Below are 20,608 nucleotides of genomic sequence, written 5' to 3'. Positions count from 1 at the left end.
CATCTTAGATGGATCATTTTCTGGAATGTCCTCTCTCACATGCCCCCTACTCTCACAATTCTGGGTTAAATGCACCCCCTCTGTGTTCCCACTGCACTGTATAAATTCTACTGTTGCCCATATGGTGCCGCTTGCATTTTACCTGTTTCTCTCACTAGATTGATTATGAGCTCCTTGAAGGCAAATACTGTGTGGATCTTATTCACAGTTGAATACCCAGCTCCAAGATTGGACTGGCCTATCTCAGTAACTCAATAAACACACGAAGGGAGGGAGGAAAGAGTAAAGCCATCATCATGAACTCCCTTGTACTGGCATGGTCTTTAGCATTTATGCTGTTATTTTCACTCCAGCTTCCCAACCACTGTCCCCAGGCAGACATATAGTCACTGGTCCTCCAACGGGATTTGCACATTCTTTTATCAAGGCAGCAACCTGCAGCTGCCTCTATCTGCCCGGCTTGACTCTGAACTTTGAGGGCAAGGACTGTGCCAGAGGCATCTCTGTATGCCCAGAAAATAGAGGAGGGGGGGGAATGAAGCTTATAATTTATAAATTTAAATGATAAACTACTTGTGCGCAGGAAACCCTCATCTCCACTTTCTGTTTGAGTAAACTCTGAGCAAATCCACTTCACCATCAGCCAGTGTTTTCATTTGTAAAACAGAAACAGTAGGATTGTGTTCACAGCATCCTCCCTAGACCGGTTTCTTCTCTCGTAACACCGGGCTGTGCTCCTGTAAAGCCAGTAGAACAGTCCCTAGCGCTGCCAGGGCCAACATCAGTGGTGGTGTCTCTAAAGCTTTGTAAACTAACATTAAGGGTCTCTGGAACTTGGGGACGACGGCACTGGCGGCTGCACGGGAGTGAACTGATGAGACAGCCCCTTCCTCCCACCCCACCCTGGGACTCACAGCCTCCCCTGACCCTCTTTCCTTCCAGAGCTCGGAGGCCCCTCCCGCCTCCAGGGGTAGGAGGGATGGGTATGGCTGAAGTCGAGGGTTGGGGACCGGGGCCCACTCCGCCAGACCCGCTGCGCGACCTTGGCCGGGCTCCCTGTCGGAGCCTCCGTCTGGGGCCCCACCTGGAAAATGGCTCCTCTAAGGCGTTTCCAGCCTAAAGCCCGTCCTCTTCCACCTCTCAGGTGCGGACTCTCCCTCCCACTCAGACTGCGGCTCCCCCACCGGCCCAGAGAGCAAGCGCGTTTGGACCGGGTTGCCAGGCGCGTCCCTTGTCCTTCCTCCCCGTCCCCAAGAAGTGGCCGTGATATCGCGAGATTTGGGGGCGCGGGCGGGGCCGGAAGCCCGGCACTCTCGCGAGGCGGAGGCAGAGGGGAGCCGGGAGCTCTGTGCACTGTGGAGGTCGTTGGAGTCACTTCTTTGCTGCCAGCTCCTTCACCTGCCGGTCCGCGCCCCGCCTGCCCCAGCCATGCTCTCCGCTCTCGCCCGGCCCGCCGGCGCTGCTCTCCGCCGCAGCTTCAGCACCTCGGCCCAGGTAGGCCCGACGAGGGGCGGCCTGCAGGCGGAGGCCCCGGCCCGGGCCACGTGCGCCCCTGGCTCGCGAGCAGCTCTGACCCCCGGGCCAGCCTGGACTGCAGGGCCGCGCGGCACTGGCCGGAGAGGCTGTGGCGCCCTGGGCTGGCCCTGGCACTGGGCAGGAAGTGTGGGGGAGAAAGCCGGAGAGAGGGGCGAGGTGGCCTACCTCCAGGGCTGGTGCACTTCACAGAGCTCCCCGAGCTCGCCCCCCAGGTTCCCCAAGACGGCCTGGTCTTGGCCTGCACGCCTGAAAGATTGAGAAGCCACTGCTCTGGGTCTGGAAGGAGCTTACCTTTTTATGTAGCTTTCTTTTGCTTTGCCGTAATTAATCTCCTTGCAGCATCCGTGTGAGTTGTCCGTGAATAAGAGAAATAATGTGTAATATTTAACTCCATGGACAAACTGAGGCACTGAGTATACAGTACTGGACCAGGGTTACTCAGCATTTGGCCAGAGGATTAAAATTCAGCACTCCTGACTGCGGTCAGTGGCTTTAGCATCAAGCCTCTCCTCTAAGAACCTGAAGACTGCTTCCTCTTCAGAACCTTCTTGAAGGATCCTTTCTGCTGTGGGTGGACCGAGCCTGCAGCCAGGTGTCTTGACAGTGCATGACTTGGCCTGAGACCACTTAAGCCTAAGCTATTTTTAGCCATCTTGTAGGATAGTAGTTCTCACACTCTGTATGTATCAGAATCACCTGAAAGCTAATAAAGACCAGAGGCCCGGGCTTGTTGAGGGAGCATAGGGTCTCCACCTTGGTATTTTCACCAGGTGTCCGGAGTGCATCTAATACAACCAAAGTTTGAGAACCCAGTAGGTGCCCACATTACTTTTTAAGTCTCATGCCCAAAAGGGAGGTAATTATTAAAGGCGATTCCAAATTTATCGTTTAGGTTAAATCTTCCCATTTCGTGTACATCCAGTTCATTTGAAAAATAAATACAAATGCTCCTGGACAGATGACATGATTAAGACTTAGGTTTTGGGGGAGGATGGTTTGGAGGTGGAGCTAAGTACCTAAGGTAGATAACGGAATGTGTGGGGAAAATGTTTGAGATGGCAAATTCTTCATGATCTGATTGAGTGTCTCAGTTAAGGGGGAAGGAAGAGGCAGAAGATGTTTCTACAAGTTACATTTGGCAGAACACATGTGCCACTTGGGACTAGGGATAGGCGGGTAGAGAGGATAAATGGACAGTTGGGTTTGTAAGACCAGTGGAATGTTTGAACTGGGAATACAGAGTTGGACTTTGGGAGTCCCAAAGACTAGAGACAAGATGTGGGAGTGATAGGCAAAAGATCTGGAAGTGGATGTGATTGCCCAACCTCAGGTTCTGGGTTTATCTGGCTAGTTAAGTTTTCTAGAAAGTCAAGAGTCCCCTAATTAAAGCACCAGTAAAAATAAATAAAAAATCAAAAGCCTGTTTGAATTCAAATCTTGGTTGTAGTATATGCTTTTAGGGTTTAATTTCCTAAGCAGAAACCCACTGTGTTTGGGGTTTATTTAGTTTTGATTTTTTTATGGTCAAAGCTTATCATCAACTAGCATGAATTACTGTAGAATATGATGTGCTGTGATGATGTCACGACCTATGGTAGATGCCTGCCTTAGAGGATCACACAGGGCACTTTGAGTTCTTGTGTCTATTTTCCTGGTTTGTCTACATCCTCCCTGGCAGCTGCCTTGGCTGCCTGCCAGGAATAGGCTCTCCTTCTCATTTGTGAGTTTAGATTAGAAACTAGCTTACTGAGGTTGGCTAGAATTTTGATTGGGCCTTGAATGAGACCTAGAGGGGAGGTGCTTTTGAATCATGGGAGTGAGCTTTAGGGTAGAATTTAAGATTATTTTCTCAAAGACTTTTTTTCCCTTTTTTTACGCCCAAATTCAGGAGTCAAATTGCCCGCGTTCAGCTTGTGCCCCAGCTTCATCACTTTCTATCCATGTGAGCCTGAATGTATTGCAACTTCTCTATGCTTCAGTAAAATGGCTCTATTCATATTACATGATAGAGTTGTGAGGACTAAATGAGTGAAGACTTAGTTCAGTGCCTCGCACAGAGCAGACCTGATAAGTGGTCAGCTGTGACCATTTTTCTGCCAGTGTTCCTAGTAAATGAGGTTGCCGACTCACTTGGCTTTCTTGCGAGGTATTACTATATAATAAATTCTGCCTCTCCTAGGAAAGGTCACCAAGACACAGTCATTAAATTAGTTCTTAAAAATTGCTCGGGTGGGAGTGGCTTAAAGCAGCAGTTTTTCCAGGCTCTTCTTTCTCCTCCTACCCCTTAAATGCTGGTGTTCATAGGATTCTGCCCTTTGGTTCTCTTCTCACTCTGTGTTTCCTTTTGTGCCCTGTTCATGTCCAAGGCTTCAGTTAGTCCCAGTGCAGACACTAATGACCTCTAGACCAGGCCCTTTGCCTGAGATCTGGAGCGCTTTATCTAGGAACCCACTGGATACAGGTGTGTGTGTGTGGATGTTTCAAGTGACTCAAACTCAGCATGCAAAACTGAATTTGTCATTCTTCCAAACCCCTGACCCTTCCTCAGTCCCCTCTGTTAAAGGCAACGTTATCTACTCAAGCCAGGAAGTGAAGTCGTCCCTTAGCTCACCGTTTGAATGGATGAAGAAGGGAAAGGGGGTTGCCTGAATCTGTTGATGCTGTTTCACAGATCACTCATAACCCATCCACCTTTCTGCTGCTGCCTTTTTCCCACCCTGGAGTCATGCTTGGACTATTGCAGTAGTCTCCCTGCCTCCATCTTGTATCTGTCCAATCCATCCTCAGCTCTGCCTCATATCTTTCTAAAACAGATCTGGTCATGTTCTTCCCAGCTTTTGAGGGCCTCTGTGGTTCCCCATTGCCAACAAGGACCAGACCTACTGTGTTAGGCCCTCAGCTCTGGCTTCCTTCCTCCACATGTGTCCATTTGTGCTCAAGACATAGAGGACTGTTGTAACTGCTTGTCCTCCATAGGCCTTACTCTATCACATCTCCTCCTGCTCCCAGCATTCCACCTGGTAAACTCCTACTCATCCTTCAAAACCGTCTCTAACAGTTTCTTCTCTCCTTTGTGCTGCTGTTCTTTCTAGTATCTGCCTCTGTAGCACTCATCACACTAGATGCTGTTTTGTGTGGTGTGCATGTCTTTCAGTTTGCAGGTCTTGTCAGTGCTAGCAAGTCAGTCTGGCATGCAGCAGGTAAGAATTCAGTGCCTGTCGAATTGTAGGTGAGCTTTAAAGGATGAATAGGCAGCCATTTTGGAAAATAGTCTGACAGTTCCTCAAAAGGTTAAACACGGAATTACCATTACTCTTCAATTTCACTCCTAGGTATATACCCAAGAAAATTAAAAACATACCCATACAAAAACTTATATGTGAATATTCATAGCATTTTTCATAATTGCCCCAAATGGAAACAACTCAAATGTTCATCAGTGGATAAATGGATAAAACAATGTGATATACAGTTGACCCTTGAACAACATGAGGGTTAGAGGCACCAACCCCCACATAGCTGATATTTTTGACTCCCCCAAAACTGATAGTCTACTCTTTTTTTGAGACAGAGTCTCGCTTTGTTGCCTAGGCTAGAGTGAATGCCATGGCGTCAGCCTAGCTCACAGCAACCTCAAACTCCTGGGCTCAAGCAATCCTGCCTCAGCCTCCTGAGTAGCTGGGACTACAGGCATGCGCCACCATGCCCGGCTCATTTTTTCTATCTATATTAGTTGGCCAATTAATTTCTTTCTATTTATAGTAGAGACAGGGTCTTGCTCTTGCTCAGGCTGGTTTCGAACTCCTGACCTTGAGCAATCCGCATGCCTCGGTCTCCCAGAGTGCTAGGATTAACAGATGTGAGCCACTAATAGTCTACTCTTGACTGGAAATTTTACCGATAACATAAACAGTCGATTAACACATTTTGTATGTTACATGTATTATTAAAATATATACTGTATTCTTAATATAAAGTAAACTAAAAAAATGCTAAAATCATAAGAGAGTACATCTATTATTCATTAAGTGGAAGTGGATGATCATAAAGGTCTTCATTGTGGTCCTCACATTGAGGAAGAGGAGGAGTTGGTCTTGTTGCCTCTGGGCTGGCAGAGACAAAGTCTATACAAGTGGACCTGTGCAGTTCAAGCCTGTATTTCCAAGGGTCATCTGTATTTTATGTTACTCATCCATGAAAATGAATGAAGTGTTAATACTTGAAGCTACAACATGGATGAACCTGGAAAACATGCTGGGTGAAAGAAGCCAGACACAGAAGGCCACATACTGTATCCTTCCATTTACATGAAATGTCCAGAATAGGGAAATCCATAGACAAAAAGTAGATCCGTGGTTGCCAGGGGCATAGGGATATGGGGAGTGGCAGCTAATAGGTGTAGGGTTTCTTTTTGGGGTGATGGTTGCACAACTCTGAATATACTAAAAGTTATTGAATTGTATGTTTTAAATGGGTGAGCTGTATGGTATGTTAAATACATCTCAAAAAAGCTATTTAAAAAAAAAAGAATAGGGTCAAGTGATAGCCAGTTGTTAGATATACTTAGCTCTGAAGTGCTCATTGAAAGTCAAGTCTCTTCACTTTAGTTACAGTAAGTTGACTAATAACATTGATATAAATTTTTCTAGCTCAGCCTTTTAGCTATGAACAAGGCAGCCTAGTCTCTCTGGACCCACCTCCACCTGCCACCCTCCAAGGGATTCATCCTTATCTCTTTTCTGTTCCAAGCTGAAATGCTCAGGGCTAACTGCTACTTGTTCTGATTAGGTTGGGTTGTAGCAGTGATTCTGAAACTCTGGTTGGTATCATCATCACCTGGGGAACCTAGTAAAAGTACAAGGGCCTAAGCCCAGACTTCAAGAAGTCTGGCCCTCTTTGGTCTTCATTAGCACAGCAGAGGATTCTGACACACGCCAAAGTTGGAGAACAGGGGTGAGATCCTGGAGTCTGCAACAAAGGAGCCTTTTCAAAAATAAATTCCCTTGTCAGGGCGGGTGGCTCACGCCTTGTAATCCTAGCACTCCGGGAGGCTGGGGTGGGGCAGATTGCTCGAGGTCAGGAGTTCGAAACCAGCCTGAGCAAGAGCGAGACCTCGTCTCCAGTATAAATAGAAAGAAATTAATTGGCCAACTAATATATAGAGAAAAAATTAGCTGGGCATGGTGACACATGCCTGTAGTCCCAGCTACTCGGGAGGCTGAGGCAGTAGGATTGCTTGAGCCCAGAAGATTGAGGTTGCTGTGAGCTAGGCTGACGCCACTGCACTCACTCTAGCCTGGGCAACAAAGCGAGACTCTTGTCTCAAAATAAATAAATTCCCTTCCACCTCTTGCTCCTGGTACTGTCTCAGGCTCCAGCCAAGAGCTTGCTGCCTAGATGGGATCTTCCCTGGTTCCCTGTCCCACCAAACAGTGGAACGTGCCCCCTCTGCTCTTTCACACAGTGCTTCTGTGACAGCTTTTTTCCCCTCTATGCCTACTGCATCTGGTTATTTGTCCTCTCCAGAGCCAGCAGGGGTCTTCATTCCTGCAACCCCAGTTACAGTGAGAGCCTGTTGCTAGGCACTCAGTAAATGTTTGTAGTTTTTAAAGCTGCAGGTTAAAGATAAAGCTACTGTTATCAGTCTAGCTGCTTGATTAAGTAAAGCTTGTTCTTGATCTTTCAGAAGGGTTTTTGGAGAATGACCCTGAATATCGCAACCTCTGTAGACATAAGTTCTCCCCATTTGAAACTGGACCTTTGGAATGAAGGTCCAGAATTCTACCAGAAGGAAACTGGTAAACGTACAGACATTGTGTCTTGCTTTGGCACCACTGCAATAAAAGAGGCCCTGTGCAGTATTTTTGCAGGATACCACGTGGATCCTTTTAAAGCAGACTTCATCCTAAGAGTTCTTTTCTCTCTGCCTCTTTTTAGAAAAATGCTAAAGTAGCTGTACTAGGGGCTTCCGGAGGAATTGGGCAGCCCCTTTCGCTTCTCCTGAAGAACAGCCCCTTAGTGAGCCGCCTGACCCTCTACGACATCGCTCATACACCCGGAGTGGCCGCAGACCTGAGCCACATCGAGACCAGAGCAACTGTGAAAGGTACTGGGCCCACTGACCCTGGAGACTTTACATCTCTCCTCCCCAGTAGACCAGGATCCAAGTTTTGAGTAAGATTCTTAGATGAAACTAGATGCTTAGAGACTTTAGGTTTCCATGTTAGTTTTAGAATTAAATTCTATGAATGATTACACCCTTTGGGACTTGAGTCTGTAAAAACTTAAACAACCGTATCTTTTAGAAATACAAAGTAACCTAATCTTTCCATTTGTAACTATTCTAACTTGAAAAGTAGTATGAGGTTGGGGAGGGTGGGTGTGTATGAGAGCCTCTGATGGGGATTTGGGGGCAATAAGATGTGTTTTTCCTGGTGTGCTACTGCTGGCTGCCTTTCTGCCAACCCAGGGTTACCCCAACCAGCTTCTCCAAAGCATGGCCTCATGGGAAATCCATAGAAGGCAGTATCTAGGCTATTTGATAAATATGTACGTTGTAATAAATATCTTTATATTTACATCTTTTTCTTAGAATACTAAAAATAGGACTATTAGGTATATTTTGAAGCTTTTATTATAAAGTACCAAATTGCTGTCCAGAAGTGTTGTACTGATTTCTTTACCTACTGACAGTGTATGAGAATACCGTGTTTGATAGTGTTTTACGTGATAGTATTTTACATGAATCTTCAACTGGCATAAACAGTCCAGGAGGCTGACTATCAAGTGATGTCTGTGTGCCTCCCATAGTTCTTCTGAACTGGTTTGCTCATTTTCTTTTGGGCTATATATTTGAATTTCTGAAGGCTCCCGCAATAAGGAAAAAAGTCAAAATCAAAGCAGATTTTGGGCCAGATATGGTGTCTCATACCTGTAATCCAATCCTTCAGGAGGCTGAGTCAGCAGGATCACTTGAGCCCAGGAATTTGAGGCTGCAGTGAGCTATGAATGTGCCACTGTACTCCAGCCTGGGTGACAGAGCAAGACCCTGAAATCTTTGAAAACATTTTTTTTTCTTCCTGAGATGATAGGAGGGAACAAAATAGATACTAATGTTGAAAGTCCTTGTTTATCAGCATAGGGCATTTTCTTTCGTAGCCTTCAACAGGCCTTCTAATCTGACACTGGATCTAAGGGGTTTTGTTAGGATGATAGTGAAGTGGACCGAGCAACTCTGCTAATTCTAGCTGGAGGCTGACAGTGTCTTACAGTGCTAGTAACAAGCAAGGGTTTGGGGTCGTGGAAACCTGGAGTGCTAAGCCATTCTACAAGTGGCCTAGGCAAGGAGAGGCCGGAGGAAAGCAGTGTCTCGCCGCCTGGGATTCGTCAGCTCATAGGGCAGTAGTTGTCAATGGCAGGAAATCACTTTACAGGTGGGACCATCTGCGCTTTCCTGAGGGGTTTGGTTGGCCTTGAGCCCAGGTAGGGCCCGTCCTTCCCAGGCTTTGTCCCTCAGAGGTGGTAGCCTCTCCGAATCAGAAAGGGTGAGATTTCTCTTTGGTATGCTTTTTCTAGGCTACCTCGGACCCGAGCAGCTGCCAGACTGCCTGAAAGGGTGTGATGTGGTGGTTATTCCGGCCGGAGTCCCCAGGAAGCCAGGTGTGTGTGAAAGCCTTGCCCAGCATCTCCCTGAGTAAGAAGGTAGCTTTCTGCGTAAAATGGATTTAATCCGATCTCTCTGTTGCAAAAAAAGTTCCACAGGCTCCCTGTTGCTTATGGGGTAAAGATCACTTCTATTGTCCTGGCGTTAAAGCCCTCCATGTCTGCTGGGTGTCTTGCCATTCCCCGAGCGTTCATCCTTGTGCCTCTGCATGTGGAATGCCCTTCCCTCCGCCCGGCTCCTCCTTGGGCATTCTGATTAATCCTTGCAATCCTTCCCAGATACCACCCTCCCTGCCCCACCCCCACACCCCACAGACCTCTGTTCTGGCACTTGTCACACTGGACTGTTTTCCCTACAAGAGATTTCCTTGAAACAGGGACTCTGTCTTGCTCGTGGTTAAATTTCTCATAACAAGCAGCTAACACACACAGCACTTGGCACCTATTTAGAATTCATTGTGTTCTCTGTGAACATCTTGCATTGGATCATTTCCAGGCATGACCCGGGATGACCTGTTTAACACCAATGCCACAATTGTGGCCACCCTGACTGCAGCCTGTGCCCAGCATTGCCCTGAAGCAATGATCTGCATCATCGCCAATCCGGTAAGTGTCACTGGGCTCAGCTCGCGTGGCTGTGGCAGGCGGTAGGTGCTGACGCGGTGGAAAAGCTCACAGCAGAAGTCTGCAGCTGTGCTGGTAGTGAGAAAAGGCAGAGTAATGTGCTGAGGTGGAGAAGTCGGGTGCACTAGTAAGATATCCTTACATTTATTTCTAAGGATTCCTTCTGAACTAAATGAAAGTTTTAGCCTGGCTCTGCCACCAACTAACTGTGTCTTTGGGCAAATCACTTCTCTCTGTATCTTGGTTCCCTTCCCTGAAGATAAGTCCTTTCTTGAGGCGTCTTTCAGCTGTGATTATGGTAACCCATTGGCTCCTTTTTGTTATATAGTAGTCTCTATGTATCCTCGGGGGATACGTCCCAAGACCCCAGTGGATGCCTGAAACCGTGGGTAGTACCAAGGCCAATGTATACTGTTTTTTTCCTATATATACCTACCTGTGATAGGGTTTAATTTATAAATCAGGCATAGTAAGAGATTAACAACAATAACTAACAATAGAACAATTATAATAATATACTATAATAAAAGTAGCTTTTTTCTTTCCTTAAAATGAGAATTTTCACCTTTTCACTTAAAGTAAGTACAGCTTCTCTTTGTCATATCCAAATTGTCAGTATCACTGCTCTTGTACTTTGGGGCCATTATGAAGTAAAATAAGGATAACTTGAATGTAGGCACTGCCGTAGTTCAACAGTCAATCTGATAACCGAGACTGCTACCAAGAGACAGGCAGGCGATGACGTACAGCGTAGGCATGCTGGACAAAGGGATGAGTCACATCCTGGGCGAAATGGAGAGAGATTTCATGCTGCTATGCAGAATGGCATGCAATTTAAAACTTATGAATATTCATTTCTAGAATTTTCCATTTAATATTTTCAGACCAAGGTTGAGCGCAGGTAACTAAAATTGCAAAACTAAAACTGAAACCATGGATAAAGCGGGGGACTATCTGTTTTCTGCTTGGGTGTTGCACTTCCCAGTTCCTTGTTGTCCCCATCTCCTCACACTGAGCACACAGTCTCAGTCAGACATACAGCCACCCGGGGCCCTGCTCGCTGGTCTTTGCAGGTAGCTTATTCTTCCGCTCAGAAACTTCAGTGAGGACAGCTGTGGTTCCCCGGCCTGACCTTGCAGGGCCTTGTGTTGCATTTAACGTCAGCTCCTGCTTTCTTCCCTCTTGGTTGAGTCTGGGTCCAAGTGTCTGAATGCAAGGTGGATCTGGGTGAAGGTGCAGTGACAGTGATGTCACTGAGGGACGTGGCTGCTGATAGCGCCCACAGCTTGTGCTCACAGCCTCTGAGAAGAGGATCCTGTCTTCCCTGTGAGCAGTTGGTTAAAAGTAAATAGTAGCGGTTTCTTTTGTTGGGGAGCTAACTAGTGCCTAATCCAGACTTTTCTGTCTTGTTTTTATTATAATCTTCCTGTGTACCAGGTGATGTGTTAAGCACTTACCCTACGTTAAGTCATTTATCTTCACTAAAACTTCATGAGTTAGTTGTTGTTTCCCCCATTTACAGATAAAGAAACCAAGTCCAGGAAGTGTAGGTCATTTGCCTAGGGTTATAACATAAAGGGACAGAACCTACTTCATCTGCGCTTTTAGCCGCAGTTTAGTGCTCTTGTGTCAGGGATGGCCGTTCAGGTGTAAGCCCCAGCCAAGCAGGTGCCCAGTGGAGCCATCATCTCCTATTCAAATTGATAGCTGATAGGGAATAAGCGTCCCCCCAGCAAAGGGTTTCTTTGTTTACACAGCGTGACCTGTCCTGTCTGGCAGATGGCTTGCCTGTACACAAAGTTATCAAATGGGTCAGTTTAATTTGGCACCTTTGGACTTGTTCATGGTCTCTTGAAAATATTTTTTCCTTTTGTTGCTTGGCCCTGCTCTCAGAATGCAGGGCAAATGCAATATGCCTGTCTCTTGGATTTACTAGGTTAACTCCACCATCCCAATCACAGCAGAAGTTTTCAAGAAACATGGAGTATACAACCCCAATAAGATCTTCGGTGTGACAACCCTGGACATCGTCAGAGCCAACACCTTTGTTGCCGAACTGAAGGTAAGGGCTGGATCAGGTGTGGCTTGAGTCCGTCCCTTGCTGAACTCTTCTGGACCCCCACGCTTGCTCATTTGCAAGCATAGAAGACACCACGGCACTTACAGGTCACATGTGACTTGGGAGTTTTAAATGTTTTTATGGCTGGCCCCTCAGTGGAAGCAGCCCATGTGTTTCCTTACGGACTTCATGCAGCAGGTCCCTGCAGGTTTAAACTCTGGCCAGCTGCTGTCTCCACTCAGCTCATTCTATGTTTTACTTCTCCCTAGGAGTGTCCAGCGTTCAGAGGTTTCCTGGGTTTCTTGGCCGCTGGACTCGGATCGTGCCCCTCCAGTCCTCCCCCTTCTCCTCCCCCCTGAAAACTTGTCGTAGCAGGATTTGCCTGCTATTGTTTAGATATGGGGTGATAAAATTAGCAAATATGAAGAACTTAGGAAAGTTCCAGAAGTGCTGAGATAGCAGAATTGTCAGCCCTGGTGTCTGATTCTGACTCCCTCTCTGGGTTGCCTGCAGTAGCTTGCCTCAGGGAAGTCCTGGGCTGGACAGAAGCCTGGCCCTGCTTGGGCTGCCAGACTTGTCTCGAGGCAGGCTTGGTTCAGCACCAGCACCAAGCCTAGAGTCCTTGGTGCCTTTAACAACCTGCTTTCTAATTGTTTTGGTTGTGGATCCAGCAGAACCACTTCCTCTGGCCCCAAAGTGACCTTCTGGAGCTTCAGGCCATTTTGTCTGACTTTGCAGATTTGAGGAGGCTTCTCAGAAGCAGGGCCTGACTTGTGCACACAGCTTGGTGAGCAGCGCACGTGCAGGGCTGTCTGCCTGTGATTAACTCCCCTGCACACCAGACGGCCGCTGCTGGAGTGTCGGAGGTGCCCTGCTGTAATTCTTAGGGCAGCACATCACCAGGGCCTGGTGCTCAGGCTCCGTTCTAGGCAAGGGGGTCACAGAGGTCTGTAAGTGGCCCCAGGCCTTGGGGGCTCTGTGGAGGGGAGAGAGACGCTTTGATTCAAGAGATGATTTAATTGAGTGACCCAGTCAGCACAGGTGTGTGGGGTGTGGTAGAACCTGTAGAGAAGGAACAAGAGCATGTGGTTGTCTCTAAGTCTGAAAGTGGACAAGCCAGGCCGGCAGTGCTCCCTCCAGCCTGCGGGGGTGCGTTTCCCAGGCCCTAGTCCTGCCCTGCGCTGCAGTAGCCACAGCTACTGTGACTGTTGATGTTAACTGAAGTTAAATAACATTAAAATTGTATGTCCTCTGTTGCATGAGCCACATGTGGCTCCCATATTCTTGCAGAAAGTTCTATTAGGTGGTGCTGTCTTGGCCTAGATTCTAGGCCCTCACAGCTTCGCTCTTTGAAGTAGAGGGACATGGGATTTTGGTACTTGCAGAAAAGCCAGAGCTTGACAGGCTTCCATTAATGACCTGCCATTACCTTGAGCTGCCTGACATTCTAGAAAATTCCCAGTTGTCTCAAAAATAAATATCAGTCCTTAACACGTTAACTGCCATGTGAGTTGTATTTACCTCATGCTAGTTTTGAGCACTGTGAAGCATATGTAACTCACACATCTCTTTACTTTGAGAAGCGCATGAACTATTTTTCAAGGTGCATGTAACTCATGCACAGAAAATTATAAGTAATAACAAACTTTTCATTAAATCATAAAGGATTGTTTTGTCTTAAACGTGTTTATTCTATTTTTGTAATAAAACACCATGGCCTCAAGGAAAAAAATTTTTTTTTCTAATGTAGCAGTCAATGTGTTAAACTTAGTGTCTGGTTCCTCCCAAAGGTCTCAAGCCCTTTTGTGACACCCATGACCGTCCTTTCCTTTCTGATCTTCCTTCCCTTTCTAAGTGGCTTGCAGCAATATCCTGTCATTTGAGTGTTATGCTCTGCTTTCACACCCCTGGTGGCTTTGCTCTTCTGTTCCCTTTGCCTAGAATACTCTTCCCTGGGCTGCCTCCTCCTGCCCCCCAGGAGGCCCTCTCCCGGCCTGATTCCATGCTCCCCTGACTGAGCACAGGGCGTTGGGACATTAGTTCGCATCAGTCTTTCACATCAGACCACAAGCTTCTGGAAAGCAGGGGTGCATCCCTGGTGACCACACAGCGCCTGGCACGTGTGCACTCACAGGCTTTGACCTCTCAGTTCTGCGACTCCTGCAGTGTGAAGCTGATCCTGCCTGCTCTGCCCACTCCTGAGGGTGACCCTCCCTTTCCTGGGCAAGGCTTGCTCCCTCATCCAGGGCTGGTCTTTTCAGCCATGGTGTTTGGGGCAGGTGACATCACTTTGGGAGCTGCTCACATCCCTATCATAACTCACTGGATTTTCGTTTTGGTTTTGGTGGGGTTTTTTCCTGTTTTAAGAAATCCTAGTTCACAGAGTCTTCAGTTTAACAAATAAGTCAGCCTCTCCTAGCGAATGCCACTCACTGGAACATGGTGTTTGTCCGGTTAAAGCCCAGTTCTATTTTTCTGTCCCAATCACTGTTTGAGGTGCCAGACTTCTCACTCCTCGGTTTCCTGGAATAGGTTTGAATTTTGCTCTGCAATGAGGGAAAGGGAATTTGACTTGTTCTCTGGGACAGTGTGGGGACATGAGTCTGGGCTGGTGCATGGGGAATGGCACTAGCTGAGAGAAATAGGACTGCCGTCCCTGATCTGAGAGGGTATCTGGCTGATGGGGGACTCTGCAGCAGGCAGTTCCGGCTCACTGTAGAGGACGCAGCTGTGGTGGCCTCCCCAGACAAGCCCATCCTCACCGCACCTGCTGGGACCGTGGCAGGAGAGCTGAGCACGGCGGGAGCAAGACAGTGTCTCTTCCCTGATTTCTTTGTTCCATTCTGAGTTCTATGGATTTTCCTGATATTGGTGCTTTAAGGGTAGCTATGACATGTTTTACACTCAGAGAGCTGGCTCATAATCAAGCTTTTACACTTTGGTGGCCAGGGTTTGGATCCAGCTCGAGTCAGCGTCCCTGTCATCGGTGGCCATGCTGGGAAGACCATCATCCCCCTGATCTCTCAGGTACGTGTGTGTGACTTTGCAAGAAGCTTCCAGAACCTGAGCCCCTCTCCCAGGGCCTGCTTCAAGGCAGTCCAGACTGACCCAAGAAGACTTGGCTGTTCACTGTGTGTTGAAAGGATTCCTGCTGTGGCCAGAGGTGCTCACAGCAGCCAGCTCTAGCACACAGTGAGAATCCTGTTGGAGACATCCCTGATTCCCGGTTAGGTTACAGCAGGTGAACTGCTTTGTTTAAAATGAGTCAGGACAAGCCAAACACCACAAGAATAAGATAGATCAACTTGACATCATAACCCTTGACTATAATGCACTATGAAGGACACAGAGTATTTGTGGTATTCTTGTCAAAAGCATAACTTTAGGCTGGGCGCGGTGGCTCACGCCTGTAATCCCAGCACTCTGGGAGGCCGAGGCGGCCGGATTGCTCAAGGTCAGGAGTTCGAAACCACCCTGAGCAAGAGCAAGACCCCGTCTCTACTATAAATAGAAAGAAATTAATTGGCCAACTAATATATATAGAAAAAATTAGCCGGGCATAGTGGCGCATGCCTGTAGTCCCAGCTGCTTGGGAGGCTGAGGCAGCAGGATCGCTTGAGCCCAGGAGTTTGAGGTTGCTGTGAGCTAGGCTGACGCCACAGCACTCACTCTAACCTGGGCAACAGAGTAATAAGACTCTGTCTCAAAAAAAAAAAAAGCATAATTTTATAAGAAAATCATGAAGAAGCATCTCACACGTCCAAATTGGTGGGCATTCTACAAAAGGAATGATCAGTACTCGTGACAAGTGTCAGGAAAGACAGGAACCAACAGGAGATATATTGAATGCAGGGTAAGGTCCTAGCTGGGCACCTGGAACAGAAAAGGGACAGTGGTGGGGAAATTAGTAAAATTTGAGTAAGATCTGTAGTCTAGTTAATAATATCTATATTAATTTCCTGTTCTTCATGCTCAGGCTGTGGTTGCATTAGCATTAGGCTAAACCAAGTGACAAAAATCTTTATACTGATTTTATAACTTTTCTCCAAACCTAAAATTAGTCCAAAATATGAAAAGTTCTTTTGAAATGAGTAGGGGGCTCATCACTAAGCCTCCCAACAAAGTTGATTTGTCTTTGTCATTTTTCTATAAAGAAAGTCTTGTTTTCCCGTGCGGTGGTGATGAGAGGGACCCCCCCACTCTGTGAGGACAGAGCCAGGTGGGTGGGGAGTGGTGGCCAGGAGGCTTTGGGGACCAGGATGAGCCAGCAGCTGCTCAGTGACCCATGGCTTGCCTTGCAGTGTACCCCCAAGGTGGACTTCCCCCAGGACCAGCTGACAACGCTCACGGGGCGTATCCAGGAGGCCGGCACGGAGGTGGTGAAGGCCAAAGCTGGAGCAGGTAGAGGCTGCGAGGTCGTCCCCTGGGCAAGGGCCTGGGCAAAAGGGGATAGTTTTCTGTGTTTCATTCGCGTTTATTGGTAAGAAAGCTCTACATGAGAGGGCAGCTCAGCTTGCTTTGGGGGGTCAACAGGCATTTTTGAGGTTGGCAAAGCTAATTCCATGTCATTTGTGAGTAAGTAAAATTAAGGGATGCTGGCCAGGGTTCTCTACTTGTTAAGCTGGAAAACTTGCAGATACCTTAGCTGGCGGGGCAGGCTCACCTGTACTTCACGGCTGTGGGGCCAGCGAGGTGACCTGCCTGTGCTCTCCTAGGCTCTGCCACCCTGTCCATGGCATATGCTGGTGCCCGGTTCGTCTTCTCCCTTTTGGATGCAATGAACGGAAAGGAAGGAGTTGTTGAATGTTCCTTTGTTAAGTCACAAGAAACGGACTGTACCTATTTCTCCACGCCGCTGCTGCTGGGGGTGAGTATCCCCGAGCTCGGTGCCTCTGATGGTGGGAGGAGGAGAGTCACTGCTGCGTAGGATTCAGGAGCTCTTCCCTGTCCACTTGCTCCATGATTCAGATTTCCTTTGTGCAGGAACTGCACACCCATGCCTGGCGTGTGTTTGGGTTTTTGAAGGTAGAAGCACATCACAGAATTGAGAGCTGGGAGAAGTCGCAGGCTGTGAAGTACAAACCTCCCAGCACGTGAATGTCGTTCCCTGTGGATCTGACAGCAGCTGCCCGAGTGTGGTTACTGATCAGACGCTCCTTCTGTCTCAGGACAGCTCAGACAGCTCTAAAAGAAACAGCTCTCCTGCACCCACCTGACACCGTCACTGTAGCTTATATGTGTTCATTCTGTTTTATTTCAATAGATTGAGGAGATGCAGGTGTTTTTTTGTTATATGGATGACTTGTATAGTGGTGAAGTCAGGGCTGTTAGTGTACCTGTCACCTGAATAGCGTGCATTCTACTTGATAGGTAGTTTTTGATCCTTCACCCCCTCTCACCCTCCGTATATGTTCATTCTTGTTCTGACTTCACATACTACAAGGCCTAATCCCTCTTCCAGGCAGGCCTGCTTCCTTGCTTCACACCCCACTGGCTTTCCTTCCTGGGATGTGCATCTAGGACACAACCATGTGGTCACATTGCTGGCTTCAGTGGGCTCTTTTGGGGTCAGCTGTCTGGTCTGGTTGACACTTACTGAGACTTCAGCAAGCAGAACCCCTGGAGATGCTGTTAAGTGCTCCTGAGGGTTGAGTTCCCCTCTGCCAGGTCATCCTCGTGCTCACTCACAGCCTCCTTGGAGGTAGACAGGACCATTATTTTACAGATGAGGAAGCAGATTTAGAATGTAAGGAATCATGCAAGGCAGAGTCAGGTTCCCAGCCTAGGACTGTCTGACCCTGAAGCCGGAGCTCCCGATGACAGCTCAGACCCACCCATCCCTGGTCAGCCCGGCACACTCAGGCCACCCAGAGCCCACGGGTGTAGACGGTCTCGGCAGAGCTGACGAAGTTACAAATTGGATTTTCTGTAATAAATTCTTTTGTGAAAAGTTCATTTAAAATTTTTACCACCTCCCTCTCTCCTTCAGAAAAAAGGCATTGAGAAGAACCTGGGCATTGGCAAAATCTCCTCTTTCGAAGAGAAGATGATCGCCGAGGCCATTCCTGAGCTGAAAGCCTCAATCAAGAAAGGAGAAGACTTTGTGAAGAACATGAAGTGAGAAGCACTTGAGAGCAGCCAGTTTCCTTAATTTATTAAGGCATCATGTCACTGTAAAACCATGTCAGATACCTTTGTATTTTAATTCATTTTGATGATAATTATTAATGCATCATCCCTTCCAAATGGTGGGTGGGTCTGTTGGCGCGTCAATAAAAGCAGTCTTTGATTTCCTCTTTCAAGGCCCCATCTATAAATGGTGTGCTTTCTCCTCTATGAAAGCTGACTTCAGTGTCTGTCACCCCTTTTCATTACAAAGCAGAACTAGATATAATCTAACTATTAGACTGAAGCATTGTGGTTTCTTCAGTAGCTTCAAGAGAGTCTAAAATGTTTATTTCTGAAATAGGACAAAATATTCAGTTTCTCAGTACCTGCTGCTCCCAGCCCTTCTCTACACACCGTTGCATCACTCAGGTGTGTAAACTGGAAAAGGGTCAACTCTTGAGTCCTTGGGGTTGTTTGCCCTCATGGGGTCATAGTTCAGCAGTTAATGCTCGGCCATTTTCTGTCCCTAATTTTGTGTTGTGTTTTCTGGCTAAGCATGTAGCTGCCTTGGCTGACCTCTGACCCCCTCTGAATTTCACCTGTGACTGAGCCGTGATGTTCAGTGACAGAACTCACAGCCGGAGCTGTGAGGAAAGTGGGTAGGGGCTGTACACGGACACCCAAGACTCGGGCTGCTGTGTCAACACTGTGCTATCTGCCGTGGAAGGGGCAGGGTTTTCTTCAGTGGCTTACAGAAAGGGCTTTGTTGGATTGAGGGGTGGGGAATTAAGAAGAGATTTGGCTCCCTCTGGGGGCAGTCTGTTCCCCAGCAGTGGCCTCTGGAGTAGAAACTACTTGAGCAGCAGGTGGTGACCTTCCATTGTAGGGCGGAAGTGGGAAGGAGGTGGCGGTATGCCCAGTGCATAGATGCTGATTTACCCACAAGAGCTTTTTTTTAAACTAAAACTGAGATGAATTTTACCATAAAGGATGACATCATTGCTTTCTTATAAGAATAAACATGTTCACTGTATAAAACCTAAAAGTAGCTAAAAAATAAAGCAAGAAAGTAATCACTGCTAATACTATTTGTCTTCTTGAATACTTCACTAGTAGAGATAATGTAGCCTGCTCTTCTGGTTAACTGTTACTATGTAGCAATTTCCCCCTCCTTGATCTAGCTGCTTTCAAGAATTTTTATCTCAGGACTGCCAAAGCTCAGCTGGGTGGTTCTTCTCACCATGTGCTGTCATCTGGAGGCTTGGCTGGCCTGGAACGTCCAAGCTGATGGCTGGTGTTTGGGAGATGCCTGGATAGCTGGACTTCTCCCTGTGATATTGGGCCTTTCATTCCTCTACAGCAAGGTGGATGGGCTCCTTAATGGCTCAGAGTTCCCAGAAGTGCGAAAGCAGAAGCTGCCAGGCTTTAAGGCAGGCTCAGAACTGACACAGGATCCCTCATGCCACATCCTCTTGCTTAAAGCAAGTCACAGGGCAAGCCAGGTGCATTGTGTGTGGGAGCCAGCCACAGCCTGGCTACCAGGAGGCCTGGTTCTTTGGGGACCACCTTTGGAGAGGAGCTGTCACAACTGGGATCCCTTCACTGTATGTCTGTAGTCACCCTCGTCACTTTTTCACTAACTGGGTAATCATTAGGGTGAACATGTCTATAATTTATTCCACTATTGGATAATTAGGTGATTTAGATTTTCACGACTATAAAGAGCATGACCCTGAACGTCATTATACTTGGGGCTGTTTCCTCCCGGTGGGTCTGTGTGCAAAGCACTGTGTCAGCTCTGAGGTGCACTTGCTATTTCATGGGATTTTTGTAGTGACCCTAACAGGCAGGACACAAGAGCCAAGTTGTGTCTTGGTCAAGGTGCTCACTGCTCATCTCCATATATCCAGGTTACCACGCAAGAATCTCCCAAAGAGTTTGCGTGGATTCCAGCCCCACCCCTCCAAAGTTTAGATCTAGCAGTCCTAGGAGAAGGGCCTGGAACTGAAAATATTCCAGATTCTTCCAGATTATGCTGAAGGGATAGGGGTACTCTTCTGACACTGTGGGCGCTCACAGATAAGTCAGGGCTCACAGGTAAGTCAGGGACGTGAGAATATGCAGGAAAAAAAATGCAGATAAGGTACCATGCAACTTCAAAGGAGGTTGAGGTTACTTCTGGGCGTCTTGGCAGAGCCAGGATCAAGGAGGACTGCCCCCATGGAGATACTCAGAAGGGAAGAGGGGGAGGAGTGGCATTTGCACTGGCCATGCAGGCTGGGTAGGGTTTCAGCCAGCAGGGGCAGGTTGGCGTGAGGGGCTCAGTTCAAGATTTGGGGATCAGCCGACTGACTTGCAGCCTGGGGCCCACGTGAGGGGAGCAGGACAGTGTGGGGAGAGTCTTGACTGCCAGGCTGAAGCACTTGGGCCTCATCTGTAAGTAGCAGGGACAGGGTGTCAAAGGTGCTGGGCAGGATGGTGACATGGTGGCCCCAGCTGCTCAAACTGCACCAACAGAGGTCTTGTTGACACAGATTATGACCCAGGAGCGGCCCAGATGCCGTGTTTGGAGCCAGCTCCCAGGCTGTGCCTGTGCTGCCAGCACCCACGCCACAATTG

At 47.8% G+C, this 20,608-nt stretch overlaps 2 protein-coding genes across 4 annotated transcripts in view; one reads left to right on the top strand and one right to left on the bottom strand.

Moving 5' to 3' along the window:
* STYXL1 (serine/threonine/tyrosine interacting like 1) overlaps positions 1–1,297 on the bottom strand; it is a 43,236-nt gene extending 41,939 nt beyond the window's left edge. For 2 of the 3 annotated variants that reach the window (XM_012759067.3, XM_012759068.3), the window contains exon 1: positions 1,085–1,296. The gene's annotated coding sequence lies outside the window, so the exon portion shown is untranslated. Of the gene's footprint in view, positions 1–1,084 lie in introns of all 3 variants that reach the window. The other variant, XM_075995368.1, reaches the window with a different exon arrangement.
* On the top strand, positions 1,290–18,183 carry MDH2 (malate dehydrogenase 2). The gene is made up of 9 exons (XM_012759066.2): positions 1,290–1,494; positions 7,474–7,642; positions 9,112–9,195; positions 9,695–9,804; positions 11,759–11,884; positions 14,831–14,908; positions 16,183–16,282; positions 16,597–16,748; positions 17,871–18,183. The coding sequence occupies exons 1-9, from the start codon at positions 1,429–1,431 to the stop codon at positions 18,000–18,002; spliced, it is 1,017 nt and encodes a 338-aa protein (XP_012614520.1). The 5' UTR covers positions 1,290–1,428; the 3' UTR covers positions 18,003–18,183.
* Positions 18,184–20,608: the final 2,425 nt, after the last annotated feature.

Source organism: Microcebus murinus, chromosome 19 (genome assembly GCF_040939455.1).
Source record: "Microcebus murinus isolate Inina chromosome 19, M.murinus_Inina_mat1.0, whole genome shotgun sequence".
Classification (NCBI taxonomy): domain Eukaryota; kingdom Metazoa; phylum Chordata; class Mammalia; order Primates; family Cheirogaleidae; genus Microcebus; species Microcebus murinus.
The sequence above is the reverse complement of the archived record's forward strand: the minus strand, read 5'-3'. Positions and strand labels throughout refer to the sequence as shown.